An 18,104-nucleotide genomic window follows, 5' to 3' on the forward strand; every position below is an offset into this window, starting at 1 on the left:
AGCATAGGGAGCATTGTGAGCCAGAATCTTGTCTCATCCTTGAACACCGATCTTGTTGTTTCCACTCCTTTCAGGATGGGACTACCATTTCAAAACCGCCGTTCTGATCATAACTGTTGTTCCTTCTCAACAACGCGTGACCATTACCTCCAATGATTCGACAGCCTGCATGATGGTATTGGACACAAGATACGACAAGGTGTGACCATCCTGCGTCCTAGCGAGTGTACCTCAAAGGCAATGGCAAGTAGCAGGCGCCGTAATAGGGCTCGTCTTTATTGTGCAAGGGTTCAAGTCCCTAACAACCGGCATTCGAAGGGGATTGGATGGTCGGGTTCTTTCTGCTTTGCCGTTTCTCTCAACCGCACTCATTCAATGACGACCGACAAAAGTAAAGGGAGTTTTCGCAGATTGCCCGAGTTCGACATCGATCGCACCTCGTGCGAGGCTTCAGCAGCTCCTGACATGTTGTCCAATCCCCGAACGGCGTGCCGACGTAGTCTTTACTCCCCCTCATCCTGTCGAGCTGGCTTCCCGTGAGTCACATGTCCGCCTTCTTCAATGTTCGACTCATACTAAGTCCCAGATGGAAAATGCAAAGATTTGGAGGGTAAGAACGGACATGCTGTCGGAGTTGGAGAGGGGAAACCAGAGGACGATCGGGCGACAAGTGACATGATTGTTCGATTTTGCTCTCATTGCATCTGGTCGTCTGTGTATTGCTGAGTCTCTAGCTCCAGCTTTGGTTTGGGTAACGAGGGTGTAATTGAAGCTTGTAGCACAATGGAGTAATAAGAGTCGCATCATTCATTGCACATTGTGGGTTGTTTATGCCCTATGTTCTCGCGGGATTCCTTCGCTCGAATAACGAGCTCGAAAGTTGCTTGATCTCCTCCAGCTTCCTCCTGCTCTTCGATCGAATTATTATGCGCTAGCCGCAGCCGGCGACAGCTTCCACGAGCATTGCGGCCCCTTTGCCTTGCTATTGTCCTTGCCATTTCCCCTGCTTTGTCCTTTCCACTGGAGATAACTATGGCGACTTCGAGGCTACGGCGTTATAGCTTGCGGACGCTCGCGACGACTCTCTTGATGATTGAGCGGTCATTAATGCTTGTCACGTCTTGAAGACTATTGGAAGTGTACTTGATGTGATAATTGATGGTTCGAACGACCGTCGGCGAGTCAAAGAAAATCGTGACTTTTTATAGCTGGACGGTTTTCGGGCAACGTCCAGTGAGCCAAACCCAGTGCATGCACAAATGCGAGCATCTGAGCTCTTTCAGCCGTCTTGACATTCTTCACCATAGGGTTCTCACGCGTGATACTGTATTTGCGCTCTTGGGCTTTGATTTTGGATAGTGCCTATCCTTGCACATTCGGCTCGCTGCACCGTACCTATAGTGGCGCCTTGGGCAGGTTTCGAACGTATCTCCACCATCGCCGACTGCAATGCCTCCAACAATGTTTAGCCTTACTTGCGATGATTCGATTCGATCGTACGATCCAGAGATGAGAGCACGGCCCTTGCGGAGTTTCCAGAAATCTGAAAGGTCCGTCCAGCGGAATATCCTGTTGCACAGTTTTAAAGAATTGAAAATTTCGAATCGAGCTTGAAGGGGCCCCTATGAGGAGTGTCTCTGTGCCTGCAAAGAATCCCTGCGAGTGCCTTTAAGAGTGCTTGGGAGATTTCTGTTGGAAGTTGAGGTCTGAAAATATGCCTGTGAAAGTGCTTTCAAGAGTATGTATAGTATCAAGCGCATGGGCGGCCAAAATGTACACCGCATTACTTGATGTGAAGAGGTTTAGGGGCTCTGACGGGGGTATCGAGGATACTGTTCTTGCATATATGGAGAGGTAACCAAATACTAGGCAGGTCTATCTATGGGTAACCCAAAAATGGAGGACAAAAGCTTTCTGGCCATCGCTCTATATATACGCAAAAGATAGGCGTTCGGCGTGTGCATCTACGGACTCACCATCGTAGACATCGACGTGGCTGTCAGCCGAGTCGATCTCTTCTCTCCCACCTTTTATGCGGCCACGCGGACAAGGAAAGAAAGTCAGCCCACGTGATGAGACGGGGTGCAAGGCGCGAGCTGCAGGGCCATCACGTGATGCTCTGCGTGATCTGAGACAGGTCGCGCAGAGCATCCAGAGCGGACCAAAGCATCTGGGCTGTATATATTAACACCCCCGGTTCCTAGGGTAATACGATATAGTCAGCTCCGTCTTCAGTCATACCTCTATCAATTAGGACATTGGCTCGCTCTGTATATCAACCTCCTCGCGTAGCTCAATTGTTATGTTATCGTCCCCTTCGTCGGGAAATCCACGTGGCAGACCTGCGGGTGTGACAACGTGTCAGTTTGATCAACATCTCCATCCCATCCCACACGCGCTCTCGCTGTCCCGTGCATATTTCCTCAGATCTCGAATGCCCCCTCAACATGGCTACACCTCGTCGTCGCTCTGCACGACTGAGTAAGGCTGCTCAACAGGTAATGTTCGCCAGTCACTTACGCAAGCATCCTCTGCGTCGTTGCTCGATGACAAGCTCATTGATTTCGTTACAAATCTACCGATCGACCTTTGTTCCTGCTTGGAGCTAATCGTCTTCATAGCGTTCCTCTCCTCGAAAAACTCCTTCGGCCACCGTGCAGCTCGAATCCCTCATAGAACGAGATGAAAGTCTAGAGGTCAGCGAGCCGCAGTCCATCGACAATGTTCCTGCTACCCTAGCATCCTCCCCCACCATTCAGTTCCAACTCTCGAGACTCTCTAGTCTCAAGACGCCTCAGACAGAACCTCGAGCAGACCGTGGGGAAATGCATCCTAAATTCATCCATCGGACCACTACTAAAGCTCCAGACTCAGGCCTGAAGCTTGGATTCGGCGACATTCCTCCACACCCCTTTCATTCTCTTGCAAGTGCGCAGAACACACCATCAAAGGCTCGTTTAAATACACCGGCGAACTTATCATCTACAAATTTTGGATTCAAATTTGGCTCGAATTCTCAACTTAGCAGCGAGGCACAAAAGTTGATGGATAGTGTCCGTGAAGAGGCGGCAAGGATCAAAGCACAAATGCATGCAGAAAGAGAAGCTCAGCAACAGAGGGATGATGAAGCTGAGGCCACCTTCAACGGGGTCACTGTGACTGACAGAAAGATTGCCAAGCCAAAAGGGAAGGCTGGTAGATTCAGCGACATCCATATGGCTCAGTTCAAGAAAATGGACTCAATCGCCAATCATCCATCTGCCTACAGAGCCAAGTCTAGTTTTGCTCAATCAACGGCTCAATCACTCAAGAGAAGCGGATCCAAAGCTGGCCTTAATGAAGTTGATCGGCCTCGAACCGCTGGCAAGGGTACACCGGGTCGTCTGCCACCAGCTTTCCTCGGTCGTGCAACATCTGTCAGTCCGTTCAAGTCGATTCCTGCACGATCAGAACGAATCGAAAACATGACCCCGGCCAAGCGAGCACGACATTCAGAGTTTCACGATGTCTCTGCTAGTCGACCATCAGATCAAGTCAAGTCTACCGTGTTGCCAAAGCCGGCACTGAGCAGTCTCTGGTCGCCGACGAAGGCTTCATTGGCTAGAGCTGCGGCAAGTCAAATCCCCTTTGTCTCGCCCAATAAAGCTCCTGCGTTAAGGCGGCCCACTTCTGTCCAGACGCTGGGGACGGTGTCGACAATACCGAATCCCAGACCCTCTACTGCCCATGGTGAGGCGACCACTCAAGCTCTGTCAAAGATGTCATATAATGAATCCTCTCGAGCTGACAGACCCCTTCCGCCATTGCCAAAAGATAAAATCTCCCCCCATGCCACCGATTCGGCCGTACTGCAGCGATCTAAATCTACTACTGAGCTTGCGTCTGTCGCCCACGCCCAAGGTGTTGTAGCGAGACTCTCAAAACCGTCGGGTCAGAAATCGGTCCTACGTTCTGGTCGGAAGGCTGAGATGGCTTCATCCATCAAGGGCAGACCGGGAACTCCCAAGCGGCCTAACACGGCGACATCAGCCAATGGATCGGCCAAGAAGGTTGATTTCACTCCAAGTGTGAAGTCCCGATACGCAGTTAGATTGGCCGCCGGAAGTCCCAGCCCGGCCAAGTTGCCACCACTAACACCTAGGAGAGCACCTGCACCGGTTGTTCCCTACGAACCAGCTGCATATATCCTCCAAGATGATGACGCTGGTGAGAACTGGGATGGTGCTGGAAGTGAAATTGAATACCCGACACTACCAGATGTTTCCTCGAGCCCTGCGCCTCCCAGGGTTGAAAGCTCGTTTGCCGAGAACGCCAAAGACCACAATCGCCGCGAATCCCAGGAATTCAAATCCATCTTCACCACTTTGCATCACCCTTCCCGGCCCAACCCGCCGTCAACGCTGGCCTCTGTCAACACCATCGTCAACAAGACCAATCCCACCTTCCACACTAACAATGTCATGAGATCTCCCAGCAACGCCAAGTTCGTTCGACCGTCTCCTACGATCCGCCGGGTCCGGAGTTCCGACGTGTCTAACCTCATTCAACCATTTGAAGACACGAAAGTCAATACTGTTCCGCATGGACTGCCAGGCAAGAAGCGACGTCGCGAGTCAGCGATCTCAGATGATCCGCGAGGTAATGATGATGACGCAAAGGAGAATCGTGGGATATCAGTCCTGCCTGCTCTTCCTGGCGGTTGGCAAGAGAGCCCTCAGGTCGATGGTCAAGGTGAAGGCGAGAAGCGAGGCGGCAAGCGTGTCAGAGTCGAGACGGGTGAGGATTCTGACACCAAACCGGTCGCACAGAAGTTGATGAGCGAGACCAAGAAGGCCAGACCAAGTTCAACGCGAGCGATGGCGAAGAATAACGCGAAGGAACGCAAGGGCAGGGGAGCTTTGAGCCTCAGTCGCTTGAATATGCTCAGTCAGCCAAAACAGAGAGGTTGAATGTCCGCCTGAGCTCGACCATGGCGTTATCGATATCGGGATTCGAATCTGGCCCTCGGCTTTGAATGCCAGAGCCGTTCTTTTTTGAATATCACCCCAGAATTTTGATTTGATCATCGGCTCCTCGGTGGCAACGGTGTCTTTGGTATCGTGTCTGGACAGGCATTGGTGGGATGAGGATGGGGAATTAGGATCAATCATCATAGCCGCAGAATGACGTGGTGTCAGGGCCAGGTTACCAAAAGTTTCGAATCGATTTGGTGGGATCAATTTTTGATTCTGATACAGGATATGCTCTGGGGAAAACAGCACGGTCTATGTGCCCTGAGATTTGTTGGAGTCGAGCGTCTGCAACATCCGGATCAATTGCTTGGCGTATGGAGATGCTAGACACCGAATACTGGATAGTCACAGAATTGATCAGCATCTTCATGTCCGAAAAGCCAGCTTCCAACCTTTTATTCACGTCCCTTTCAAAAATACCCACGCCAACATAGAACCGAGTTGGTCCAAAGTATTAAGAGTTTTGGTAAGTGTGGACCTGTATATGCACCGATTCCTTCCAATTTCCCATTTTTGTTACCTGATCCCATAAACCCGCGAAGGATCGTTTTGTCCGTATTCTCGAACTTTTTCGGCCGATGTGTCCGTTGTGACCGAAGATCATCTACTCACACAATGACTTCTAAAAAAGCCAAACAAGACGGCCAATGGAGAAGCGAAATCCGTCTGTAAATCACCGATCCAGGAATTGAACGCACACATAACTCCGTCGCGTCAAATACATCTATCGTTTTGCCTCTCCCTCAAAAGAAGATGATCAGGAAAAGAGATGGATGGAAGGAAAAAAAAAGAGGTGATTCGAACATCAATACACAGCCTCGAGCAAGTAAATTACCCCAAACACCAAGAATGCAATCGCACCGCCCATGGTGACTGTGTGGAAAAGGTCAGTATGATCCGAATTTGCTGTACTTTTGTTCGACAACGGAAAAGAAACCGACCTGTTTTCAAACTGACTCTGCCCGCAATCGCTTTCCCACCTAAAACCGCCGCGGCAGTACAAATGGCGTGTCCACCCAAAGCACCGGCCGTGACCCACCAGTAATCTTGACCCGCGGCCATAGCAATGGTGGCAATCTGTGACCTATCACCCCATTCACCCAAGAAAGTCATGACGAACGTCTGGACCCAGGCCGGGCTGAGGAGTAATGAGCACAAATTGTTGATGCCGGAAAGCACATTTTTCAGCGTCGACTGTCGAGTCGGAGAAACCTCGCGTGAACTGGGAGGACTTTCTGGTGGAAATGGGAGACGACTGTTGGTATGTTTCCTTCCGATTCCGGCGCGGCCCGATTCCAGAACGTAAGGCGATATGGAGGAGCGCCGGCGGGACTTTCTCCGTTGTTCATGTTCTTTCTCTTCCAGCTCCATTTCGACTTCTTTTATCTCTTCACTGACGCCTTCATCTGGACTCATGCCTCGCGCTTCGACCAACATTTTCACTCCAAAGACCAGAAACAAGCATGCCGCAGCAAAGTTGGTCAGAGCCTTGGGGATCAAGGTGGGGACGGCATGGCCCAGGATGGCCGATAGTACAGTCATGGTGATGAGGGCGGAGAATGCGGCTGTGAACACCACCAGTCTCGGATGGCGCATGGCCATGAGAGCGGCAACGAGGAAGGTCTTGTCGCCAATCTCGGAGAAGATGATCATGGTGAAGGAGAGGACGAGGGAGTGGAGGGGCTGAATGACGGCACTTTCAGGTTCCTTTGAGTTGGATGTCCTCTCAACACTCTCCGCTGAAAACATGCTGTCCTTTGGTGATGAAGGGTTCTCCGGGTGAGGAATATCATGAGGCTTCTCTGGGAGGTCGGTAGGAGCCTGGGATAGAATTAGCATATGTCAACACGGCCGCGTCTTATCCCACATACCGCGAGGATCTTCTTGGACTCCTCGTCCAGCACCGTCTTTAGGTCAGGACCATCCGCGTCTTTAATGTTTTCAACTTCACTGTGTGGTAATGGCCTCGCATCCTTGGGAGGGTCGGGTTTCTTATCCGTGAATTTTCCATCTTTGGACTTCTCCGAGATGCCGCCTTCGACACCCCTCGTACCTTCGGCCGGACTGGATCTGACGCGGTCGTCCATTACCGCGTCGTTGGACTGTGGTAGATCGGCATCGGAATATTGGTCCTTGTAGTTTGTCTTCACATCCGGATCTTCGATAACAAGGTCATCGTCAGACCCCGGCCCTTGGGTCTTTTTCCTCGTTCGCTCAGCATTGGTCTCGACAAATGGCCCATCATGTGGCATTCCATCTTTTCCATCGACGGGAGCATGCTCGGTGCCCACCGGATTGGACTTTGCACTCCCTCCTGACACCGCAACCACTTCTCCCAAGGAACGAGCGTTCTGGAAATTTTTGGCCGGTGACAATTCTCGTGGAAGGGCGGCCAATGAGGCCTCGGAGGAAATAATGGAGGCGAGAAGGAAGAGAAAGATTTGTGCGCGTCGACGTCCGATCTTCATCGTGGTCGCGTGAGGGTGGTGGGAAGGGGAGGGGGATCTGCGCCGATGAGATTAACGACTATTAGGTGAGCGAGTCGACGGTAGAATACAGGTGCAGGGAAAAAGGCTGAATACAACGACCAGAGATTGTTGATCAATGAAAAGAGTAAGACAAAGCCGGTGTCAATATCAAGTCTCGTGTTGGAGACATTGGATTGTTGAATTTGGTCCCTGGCCCCTTTGCACGGCCCGTTGTCTCCTTTCTGTGTCTCAGCGAATCAGGATCACGATGATCGCAGCAGACTTGGCGCTCCTTTTTTTGTCCTCGACTCTAATTTTACCATGGAGGCCGGTAGCATCCAACGTCACTCGCTTATTCCAGGTATTGAGTTCAATTATTGAATGATTGATATCCATGTCCAATTATGCCAAAAGCCAAGGCAGGTAAAATGTTTGACCTTGGTCCTCATCCAAATCTAACAATGGGGTCTTAGAAGCGCACAAGAGAGAGCACAGAGAAGGATCCTAAACTCGGTGCCGTCCGGTGTCGAATTGACGATGAAGAACCCGAGGCCGACACGTCCAAACCATCCGCCATCTTTCAACCGACTGGCGGCCGTTCTCACACCCTCAGCGTCGCCCTCCCAGGAAGTATCATAGCGAATGCCAAATCCCATGACCAAAAGACTTATTTGGCTGGTCAAATCGCACGAGCATTGGCGGTTTTCTGTGTCGACGAGATTGTTATCTTCGACGATGAAGACGTGCCCTCGCAGAATAAGCGACCAGCTATTGGAGAGAACGACTATACCGCCTTCTCTCATCCCGACCATTTTCTCGCGCATATTCTCTCATACCTAGAAACACCACCTCATCTGCGCAAGTCGCTGTTCCCCATGCACCCGAACCTTCGCACAGCAGGGGCGTTACCTAGCCTGGACATGCCACACCATCTCCGCGCGAACGAGTGGTGTGAATACCGCGAAGGCGTCACTGTGACCCCTTCACCTGGCGGGAACGGGACTCTTGTAGACGTCGGTCTTCCTGAGCGACGAGACATTCCTGACGCTGAGATCGCCGGCGGAACCCGAGTGACCGTACATCTGCAAGATCCTCAATTCAAGATTGCCAAAGCAGTTTCTCCTAGTGCGCCGAGGGAAATCAAAGGATACTACTGGGGCTATACTGTACGGCAATGCAGCAGTCTGTCCAATGTATTCACCGAGTGTCAATTCGACGGAGGGTATGATGTCTCGTTTGGAACTTCGGAGAGGGGAGAGCCCGTGAGCAGAGTGCTAGCGAGTCCACCTTTCTCATCCCCAGACACCCTTGACTTCCAGCACATTCTTGTCGTCTTTGGCGGCGTGGCAGGTTTGGAGACGGCAGCGAGAAATGATCCTGAGTTGCAGAAGATGGGACTCACCGGAAAGAACGTGAGCAAACTTTTTGATTACTGGGTGAACGTGCTCCCTGGTCAAGGGAGTCGAACGATCAGAACAGAAGAAGCTGTCTGGCTCTCCCTGATGACCTTGCGAGAATTGATGGACCGAATTGAGAAAAAATACAAACGAGAGGGATAAAGACACAAGTGGTCACCCTTCGGCAACCCCGGAACAGGACACGAGAGGCGGGCCCAGTTCATGAAGTCGATGTGGTCGGGGTCAACGACTTGGGTCCCACAGTACTGCAAGCCACGCACGCCATCTGTGCTTTAGATGAAAGATGGCTCGCGGAGAAGACCCAACCCAAGGACTTCTTTTCTAAGCAAAGTCATCCGCCTCGCGGAGTTGACGCTGCTTTAGGATCTGAGATGCCTCTTCAACGCCAAGGATCGATGAGAAGCTTAAAGCAAGGCTTGAACGAAGGATTCAACATGCATTTTCTCTCCGCGGAAAACACTAATGACTCCAATGATTCAACGGCTGGGGGCAGAAATCTCGTGTTTGCCCTTCAGTCACGACAAACGCATGACATCTCTCGTGTCCCTGTTGGCGCTTGAAGATATCTTGCGAACACGATATGAGTGAAGCCACAATTATTCATCATCGACGTACCCACGACAATGGTGAACATGTCCGCATCAGGGTCAATTTCGCTCATCTTCCAATCATGTTAGATCATTCAGAATCCTTCTGAATAGTTGGTGGCAGGTGACTTGATGAAGGAGAAAAGGTATAAATCCTGTATGTCTGCTGCACGCCCGCAAGAACATCTTTACTCGCAAGCTCCTTTGCGCAACAACAAATTGGTCCAACACCATCCAACTCGTAAACCATTCAAACCTCTTCATATCACTTAACGGTGTCCAAGCTGTAGACCATTGTAGTGTTTCTTCAAAACACACAGCACTGTGATGTGTCCTTTCCTAGTAGTTCCCGAAAACGCCATCACTAGTGATTGATCTCAATTGGAGTCCTTTAGACTATGCCCACATTTTGCCCAAATTGGAAAAAGATAATAGGGGGTCGCTTCCAAGTTCTTCCTTGCACTCACGACTGGCACCGTTTCTACACCTTTCAAGTCGTGAGACTTCCGTATGCATTTGCAAGTGCATCAGTTTGTATGGTATGAGCCAGTAGAAATCTGAGAACAGGACAAGGAGCCCATGGTGGCCTCGTGAAACCGGATCCGAATCCGAAGAGTCAGCAATAAGCAATCTATCCCTTGTCGTGCTCTGCCCGGACGGGAGGAAATTTCAAAGGTCTACTAGTGGCCTGATTCTCAATCAGGAAAATAAAAATCACCGATTTGATTTGTGGATTATTCATATCGCTACCATAGCTGAGGCCTAGCTGTCCGCGGAAGTACACATACGTATGTCCTTCATGCTGCTTTTATTGCCTCGTTGCTTTTAGGGCTGGCGATGGAGCAGAAACATGTCGACCGGAACGGCAAGGTCCCGCTCAGTCTTAACCCGAAAATTGAACCTGCATAAGATCCACATGGATAACGAGCGAGGCTCGCCAATCATCTCCAAAAGAGATGGTTTCTAAGCCTTCAAGTGGAGATAAGTAGTGAGTGAATTGAAGTCGAAGACATTCCCTGCGGAATGGTCTCTGACTCACGAAAAATATGTAACCTTGCGACTTTGTTGCTTTAGAATCACGAACGTTGAAAAGCATGAAACTCCCCGGCGTTGGCACGACAGCATAGGGTAACTCTTGAGCCATCTTTTATTCACCCCCAAGATACCGTTCCTGTGTACAACGCAAGGCAGACTATCGCGATCATGGCCACCGCACAAGGGCTTCAAAAGCTAAAGGCCGTGTACCCTTTCCTCCAAGCACCGGTGATTGTGTCTGCTCCCATGCGTATATTCGCCGGTCCCGAGCTTGCTGTTGCAACATCTCGCGCCGGTGGCTTGGGATTCATCGGGCCTGGTGTCCATCCGACAGATTTGGAACCGAAGCTGGAGAAGGTGCACGACCTGCTCAAAGAGACACCTGTTACCGAACAGTCTGAAATGCTGCCCGTCGGGGTGGGGTTCCAGCTCTTTGACGGCGATTTGGAGGTGGCCGCCGCCGCCGTGCGAAAATACAAGCCTATTGCTGCGTGGCTGTTTGTGCCTGCCAACGGTCAGCACGACATCGATCGTTGGGCATCAAAGCTCCGACGGGAATCTCCTGGCACACAAATCTGGCTTCAAATCGGGTCTCTACCTGATGCCATTGTCGCCGCCTCCAGTAAACATGCCCCCGACGTGATGGTGGTGCAAGGAATTGATGCTGGCGGCCACGGGCTAAAAAAAGGAGCGGGGATCTTGTCATTGCTTCCAGAGGTGGCGGATCATTTACGACGTATGGGATTCGATATTCCACTGTTCGGTGCAGGCGGTATTGCAGATGGGCGAGGTGTCGCTGCGGTACTGGCTACGGGGGTCGCTGCGGGTGCGGTGATGGGGACACGGTTTTTGGCCAGCAAAGAAGCCGAGGTCAAGAAAGGTTATCAAGAAGCATTGTTGGGAATGGCCAATGGGGGCCATACGACAGTGAGGACGACTCTGTTCGACAGACTTCAGGGTCGAGACGATTGGCCGGAGCAGTACGACGGTCGAGCAATGATCAATGCCAGCGTTATGGAAGATGAGGTGGGTATGCCTCTGGAAGAAAATAAATTACTTTTCGAGGAGGCACTGAAAGGTGGTTTGCCTCGCTGGGGATTCGAGGGACGATTGACGGCGTACATGGGAACTGCTGTAGGTTTGGTGAGGACGGTCGACTCGGCGCAGGATATCATCAACCAGGCAAGGAATCAGGCGAAAGAATCTCTCAGGCAGGGGTTGGAAAATCTGGTAGACTAGAATGAAACCGTCGGATCAATGTTCTCTGATTGGTAGTCGCCGCCTCCATGAAATATAGTATGACCTGAATCAGATCGTCTGGCACAGAGCAAAGCGCCCGGAGGTCACACGAACCAGCACGAGGTGAGGAGCCTTGACCAAACCGAGGAGGGCTGGTCAGCCTTCGACCCAACCTTGGATCAGTTTTTGGGCCTACAGGCTTCCCCGGGCCGGAGACGTTGTTACATACACTCGAGCGTCAATGCTTATGGTCGAGTAGTCAGCTTTGTTCTTGTCTTTTGCTCTTTTTTATCGTTAGATATCGCATCAATCGCAATTCCCACGTGTCGTGCCACCTTTCAAGGAGCTGCTGATCCCAAAAGAACTTCTGTACTGAATGCTTCACCCATTCCCAATTCCTTGAACTGACTGATTTCTCAATCATCTGATCGAGGAGTATGTTTCGCGAATAGGCCAGCCTGTCATAATCGGCTCCGTCCTCTTTCGGCAAAGATGAAGGCCCTGCTATAACCAAGGCCATCCACATAGAACATTCCTTATCCAGAGGGTCCAGATTATACCTATTCAACATCTCTGTGAGGGACTCGAGCAAACGTCGATGCACGGGATTCTGCTGTGGCTTCTTGTTGTACGTCTCTAGCGCACATGCTACCAGAGCACAACAGAGGATCTTCTCCAGGAGACTCAGACTTGGAAGACCGATAAGCTCCAAACAAGAATGAGCTTGTTTGAAATATGTACCATCGGGGTCTCCCAGCCGTAACGCTCCTTCCTGGCGGCCGTGCTGCAGTTGATTGATCCACTCGGACATCCGTGATAGAATCTTGATCATCTGGAAGCTGAAAACCCCTACTAGCGAGAGTTCTCCAAACCCCTCAGGAAGCTTGGCTATTAATGCACAAAGGTCTGGAGGAAAGGGATGTCTCGGGTATTCGAGCTTGATTTTGGCTTCAGTTGGGGCAATGTTGAGTTTCTTGTTTTCGTGATAAGCCCATAACGATTCTAGACTGTTGCGTGCTGGTAAGCAGGATACTATAATAGGGACGTAGACGACATCAAAAATCAATTTGGTCAGCGTGGGGAGAGGCGGGTTGCACCAACCTGACGATACTGGTCTTCAGAAAACCATCCCAACCAAGATTATCGACACCACCTCTCATTTCAACGAGCTGTCGTAAACCAGTCAAATGTGTCTCGAATGCGGCGAAATCATTGTAAATCAACTGAGACGCCATCAGCACGGACGTGAGCCAAATAAAAGGGTGACCTCATACTGCAATTCCCAGCAACAACAGAACAGTAAGGATGGTAGCGTCATCGTCCGGGGCAGCACTCCTCTCCATGTTCAAGCGTAGTGCCCGAAGCCCATGACCATAGTGTATCAGAACATCTCTCGTGGGCTTTCGACCCTTGCCCAGCCGTGCCGAATGCGAGGCCTCAGCGAGAGTGACCATCAGCTCAAACATCGGCGCATTCTCCAATGCCAGGGAAAAATATCTTCTCGACAGAGGCAAACTGTCAGCCGGGCCTAGATCTTCCTTCTTTGGATTGAGATGGACGGGCGCATAATGCTGCAGAACTGGGTAGCTCCAAGTTAGCGTAACGACTCCTGTCAAGCTTCCCCCCGACCTTACAGTAGTCGACAGCTGACGGCACGCAGCCGTCAGCTCTTATCGGGAATGATCTGAATGGGTCACCGCGAAGCCCCCCTGCCGTTACAGTTGACCGTGGAGACAACACCACAGCTCCGGTCGCGTCGTACTCATCGACTATTTCGCTCTGCCCGGACCGCCATCGATTCGGGTCTTGGGTGTCTGGAAAATCGACATGGCTATATGCTGTCACGAATTGATCGCGGCGTCTTCCAATGTTGGCTATTGCTCTTTTGACAACTTGATTGTGGATTCGATTACGCTGTCGGGGAGTGGGCTGATCGATGAAGACCGAAAAGCTGGAGAGCTGTCTGCCTGACCTCTTCGGATGTTCGTCGGTAGGCTGCATCGGATAACAACTTATAAAACACGATTTGCTAAGAGGGATTCAACTACAACAGCTTGATCGTCCATGTCGATAACTGACGAAGGAGGGATCTAGGCACATGCGAAAGAATTCCCAAGCGTATTGATGGCAGCCCTGTCGGCAGGCCAGACTCGAATAGGCATAGAAAAAATCTTGGTCTTTGTCAGCCTTAGCCGCAGCCACCAGGTCAAATCTGAAGCCAAGCGGGACCAGACAATATCCGGGCGAAATTGTCGTCCTTAGTCCCGAATTATTATTTAGCGGAGGAGAAAACATTCGGCATTTTCCTCATCGGTAACATAATTTGAGAATCACGAAAAGGCGTCCTAGGACAACAAGAATTCGGGTTGAGCAACGTTCAAGCACACCAAATCAGCCGAGATCGTGATCGAGGTCCAGCTGGAGGAAAGGTAGGAAATGAGGGGAAATGTTGTAAACCAGCACGCATCGCGGTCGGATATGTAGAGTTTCGAATGGGACTGTTTTCCCTTCTAAAGCGACGACCAATTGGCTCCCTGCAGTCACAGACAGGGGTGGCTGGTCGAGAAGGAGATGAAGCTGGATAAGGTCGGGACATGGAATACCCTCAAATCAGAACGAGGGAGTATTTTCGAGCCATGAAGTAGATCCTGTTGCCCGTGTCTTTGAACTGCCAACAACATTGGAAAGGGAATTTGGGGAGGATACAGGCTGATGTCTCAACAGACGTCTTCCCGTTGACATGGTTCACGTGATCTGTCTCAAGTGACCCGTTGTTTGGTACCTGTTACTTTCTGACCCGCAACGGCATGCATCAGAATCTGTTTGACCCACGAGGTTTCAAGAGCTATTGGATGTCCGGATCCCGGTCCTTGAGGCTGGTGAAAGGTAGGCGTCGGTTGCCTCATCCAGATTGAATATTATCAAGATGGGCAAAGACAAATTCAGAGTGGCAGACCGATCCGCAGTCCGTCACATATAGTTATCAAAGTTAGGTGCCGTTTGAGTGTATTCTCCGCATGGCGTGGATTGAGGGTTGTGTCTGAATGGTGGAGAGACCACCAAGGCCATCCTTAATCCATCCCCACTGACAGGCTCGAGTTCCAGAAGATCTTGCCTGTGCGTCCATCAACTAGGACATGGTGCTGCTAATCTCTGTTTGTCCCATATCCAACGCTACCAACTCCAAGACAGCGGAGACAAGGCTTCCGTACTCCGTAGTTATTAGAGGACAGACTCCGGTCTTCCAAGCGCGCCTGCCGCCAGTGACAAGCCTATTTTCTTCCGGGCCAAGTGCATGCAGACGAAACACCTTACGTTCAACATCATCTACTCCCTCTGCAACCTCGAGTTACATGTCCATTCATTCAAACTTCCATCTCACGCGTTGCCATCTTTTCATATCGAGGCCTAAACTGACATCTTTCCGTTGGATTTTCTTTCGCCACATACGCATCCATTGTTTGGGACCTCCATTCGCTTCCTAATCCATGCGCACCCCCTCTCTCGCCAGTTCTTGCGCATTGGCGCCCTTGACCTGATCGATTCCGCTCTGCTCAGCATCCCACCTCACCCCAGCGAACGATGCTGAGACCGGCGACCCCTCTGACCGTTCTGCTATTCGTGTCCTTCGTCCTCCTTCTCTTGTCCGTAATATCCACGCCCATAGTCAAGAGCATCCCCATTGCGACCTATCAGGGAGTCAACTTTGGTGTCTTCGGCTACTGTACGACCTCAGAATGTAGTGGGATCAGAGTGGGCTATACGACGGGTAATGACTCGTTCCGATCCATTTGCACATCGTTGTCATTGACCTTGATTTTCAGATGGCCTGTTCGCTTCTGACGATGATGGAGATTTCAACTTACCCTCGAGTGCCAGACACTCCTTATCGTCGCTTCTTATCGTCCATCCCGTCGCGGCATTCTGCAACCTGATCTGTCTTGCCTTGGCCGGCGCCGCTCATCTACACTCACCTTCCCACTCTGCCCGATACCTCCTCGGACTCCTGATCCTTCTTCTGCCCACTTTACTCGTGACCCTCCTGGCTTTTCTGGTCGACATATTACTGTTTGTGCCGCATTTGCATTGGGGAGGATGGATCGTCCTCGCTTCCACCATTCTAATCGCCGCCTCCGGTGTGGTCACCTGTGCCATGAGAAGAACTTTGGTCTCGCGAAAAGCCCGCAAAAAGAGAATCGCTGAAAATGCCGAAATGAGTGGAGAAAATTTCTATAATCGACAGGCCCAAGACTCCAAAATGGGTACCCAAGCTTTCACTGCAGAGCCTACAATTCCCGTCGTCAACGGCGCACCCGGTGCAGACCGGCTCCCTACATTTGCGACGTTTGATGTCAGTCAAAAATCGGATGAAGAACGCCAGCCTCTCCGGTCCCAAGCCTTGTCTTCCGAACCCTCCCAAGGTCCTCCTCGAGATAATGCTTCAGAAAGGTACTTTGGTCCTCCCTCCAGATCCAACAGTCGTCCGCCGTACGATGGGCCTCGAGATCAGTATGGAAACCCAACCCCCCCTAGTTCAGGCGGCGCAATGATGCCCCTCCAAGGAAGAAGATCTGGAGATGAGCGGCCTGGGCCCGGCCTTTATCGAGAGGGTAGCGTGCCACCGCCAGGTAGTCGAGGATATGGTTCTCGTGGCAGAGGCAACTATCCGCCCCGCGGAGGATACCCTCCGCGAGGAGGTTATGGGCCTCGGGGACCTCCACCACCCCAAGGTTATCCCGGGCGGGGTGGATTCTCTGCCGAAATGAGAGGAGGTTATAGTGGACGTGGTAGAGGAGGCTTCCCGCCCGACGCTGCCATGGGTGCTATCGGCGCTATCGGCGGCGGTACGGTTGCGGGAGCGATGATGCCGGGCAGACAAAGACGACCTCCTCCCGGATATCCTCCTACCGGCGGAGACAGCTCATCGGAAAGATTTACCCCACCAGACAATTATCCCGACAGCATCGGAGCGCCACTACCCATTTCCACGTCGCAGCCCTACGTCGAAGACAGTGAGAGGAGATTCGATGTCACGAGCCCTTCCGTGTATACGACGGGGCCGGATGAACAGCAAGGCTCCTTTGGAGCTCGCGCACAATCACCTGGACGCGAGAGAATGTCACCGTACGGAAACCGGGTACAATCTCCAGCAGGGACTGGTCGTCAACCCTCTCCACCTCCGGTCATGCCCCCCTTACCCACCAGTCAAGCTGCCGAATTAGCTGCCACCTCCGCTCGAGATTATAATCCACGAAGGTCTCAGAGTCAAGACCCGTAAGTTGATCGCGCTGGAAATGTTTTCATAATGCTAATGTATTAGTTACGTCCCTCCTCGAGCTCACTGGAACAATATGTCCAACGATGACTTTGGTCAGCCGCGATCGCCGGGCCGGTATACAGCTCCGCCTGTCGAACTTCCTTCCGGGGCAAGTAATGTCGGAGGATATAGTGGCCCAAGTCGAAGACCACGTGTAAATTCTGGTGGCAGTGATGTTTATTATGAAGATGTTGACCCTCGATTCGCCTCTGATCCTGAAACTATGCCGCCGATGCCTCCCACTTCTCAGATGCAGGATAACAGGCTAGTCCCTCCACCATTGGCTCTTGGTCAGCATGAGCGGTATCGACCGGATTCGATGAGCGGACTTCCCAAAACCAATTCCTACGAAGATCTGCCCGGTGCTCGATCTCCAGCTGAAAGTGAAACCAGTAATTTCACCTCCGTTAGCCAGCGCGGGGTCAATCCAAATTGGAGGCCGGGGAGTGGTGGGGAGTTCAGTTCGTCTGGCCCCGCCAGACGGCGTGATCACCAGATGAAGAGGGACGTTTTACTGGCAGGGAACCCGGACTTCGAACTTCCCGGCATGGGGGCCCCCGGCAGATTGAACGGTCGAAGTCGTGGCGGTGGCATGAGAGGCGGTATGACGATGGGTGGTGGAGGCCCCCCAAGAATTCCACCAGCCAGCGCTGTCGGTGCGGGCGCGGATGGTCGATATCCCATGGGACCCCCCCGCTAGCTGGACCTGCGGGAATGCGAGAGATATAAAATAGTAATGACTTTTTTTTTTTTTTTTTTTTTTTTTGGTTTTTTAATAATACTTTGACGGGAGAAGAAAATTGATGAACCGTGGATATGACACGTGAGCATGAACATGAATCCGAGGATTTTCTGACCTTCGGCCGGTTTTATTGTCTTGTTAGAATTGACTAGTCAAATCAATGTGTCTTTGCTCCTTTCTCTCCCGTGATTTCGGTTTCTGTGCAGGACCAAGTGTTCATACCAAAGCAACCAGGGGTAGTACGGAGTAGTATGTATCTGGAGGAATCATGGAGTACCGCACAACG

General features: G+C 51.5%; 6 protein-coding genes across 6 annotated transcripts; 4 read left to right on the top strand and 2 right to left on the bottom strand.

Annotated features, from left to right (window-relative positions):
• Positions 1-2,447: 2,447 nt before the first annotated feature.
• Z518_04265 (uncharacterized protein) lies at positions 2,448-4,949 on the top strand (the record flags this gene model as incomplete). The annotated part of the gene is made up of 2 exons (XM_013417972.1): positions 2,448-2,498; positions 2,622-4,949. The coding sequence occupies 2 exons, from the start codon at positions 2,448-2,450 to the stop codon at positions 4,947-4,949; spliced, it is 2,379 nt and encodes a 792-aa protein (XP_013273426.1).
• Positions 4,950-5,817: 868 nt separating this feature from the next.
• Positions 5,818-7,480, bottom strand: Z518_04266 (uncharacterized protein; the record flags this gene model as incomplete). Its single annotated transcript, XM_013417973.1, has 3 exons — positions 5,818-5,885; positions 5,954-6,833; positions 6,884-7,480. The coding sequence occupies 3 exons, from the start codon at positions 7,478-7,480 to the stop codon at positions 5,818-5,820; spliced, it is 1,545 nt and encodes a 514-aa protein (XP_013273427.1).
• A 394-nt stretch (positions 7,481-7,874) lies between these two features.
• Z518_04267 (uncharacterized protein) lies at positions 7,875-9,039 on the top strand (the record flags this gene model as incomplete). The annotated part of the gene is made up of 2 exons (XM_013417974.1): positions 7,875-7,903; positions 7,965-9,039. 2 exons carry the CDS (start codon positions 7,875-7,877, stop codon positions 9,037-9,039), a joined length of 1,104 nt encoding a protein of 367 aa, XP_013273428.1.
• A 1,649-nt stretch (positions 9,040-10,688) lies between these two features.
• On the top strand, positions 10,689-11,759 carry Z518_04268 (uncharacterized protein; the record flags this gene model as incomplete). Its single annotated transcript, XM_013417975.1, has 1 exon — positions 10,689-11,759. The coding sequence occupies one exon, from the start codon at positions 10,689-10,691 to the stop codon at positions 11,757-11,759; it is 1,071 nt and encodes a 356-aa protein (XP_013273429.1).
• A 259-nt stretch (positions 11,760-12,018) lies between these two features.
• Z518_04269 (uncharacterized protein) lies at positions 12,019-13,760 on the bottom strand (the record flags this gene model as incomplete). Its single annotated transcript, XM_013417976.1, has 4 exons — positions 12,019-12,766; positions 12,861-12,982; positions 13,034-13,338; positions 13,394-13,760. 4 exons carry the CDS (start codon positions 13,758-13,760, stop codon positions 12,019-12,021), a joined length of 1,542 nt encoding a protein of 513 aa, XP_013273430.1.
• A 1,581-nt stretch (positions 13,761-15,341) lies between these two features.
• Z518_04270 (uncharacterized protein) lies at positions 15,342-17,776 on the top strand (the record flags this gene model as incomplete). Its single annotated transcript, XM_013417977.1, has 3 exons — positions 15,342-15,528; positions 15,584-17,033; positions 17,080-17,776. The coding sequence occupies 3 exons, from the start codon at positions 15,342-15,344 to the stop codon at positions 17,774-17,776; spliced, it is 2,334 nt and encodes a 777-aa protein (XP_013273431.1).
• Positions 17,777-18,104: the final 328 nt, after the last annotated feature.

This window comes from Rhinocladiella mackenziei, assembly GCF_000835555.1.
Source record: "Rhinocladiella mackenziei CBS 650.93 unplaced genomic scaffold supercont1.3, whole genome shotgun sequence".
Taxonomy (NCBI): domain Eukaryota; kingdom Fungi; phylum Ascomycota; class Eurotiomycetes; order Chaetothyriales; family Herpotrichiellaceae; genus Rhinocladiella; species Rhinocladiella mackenziei.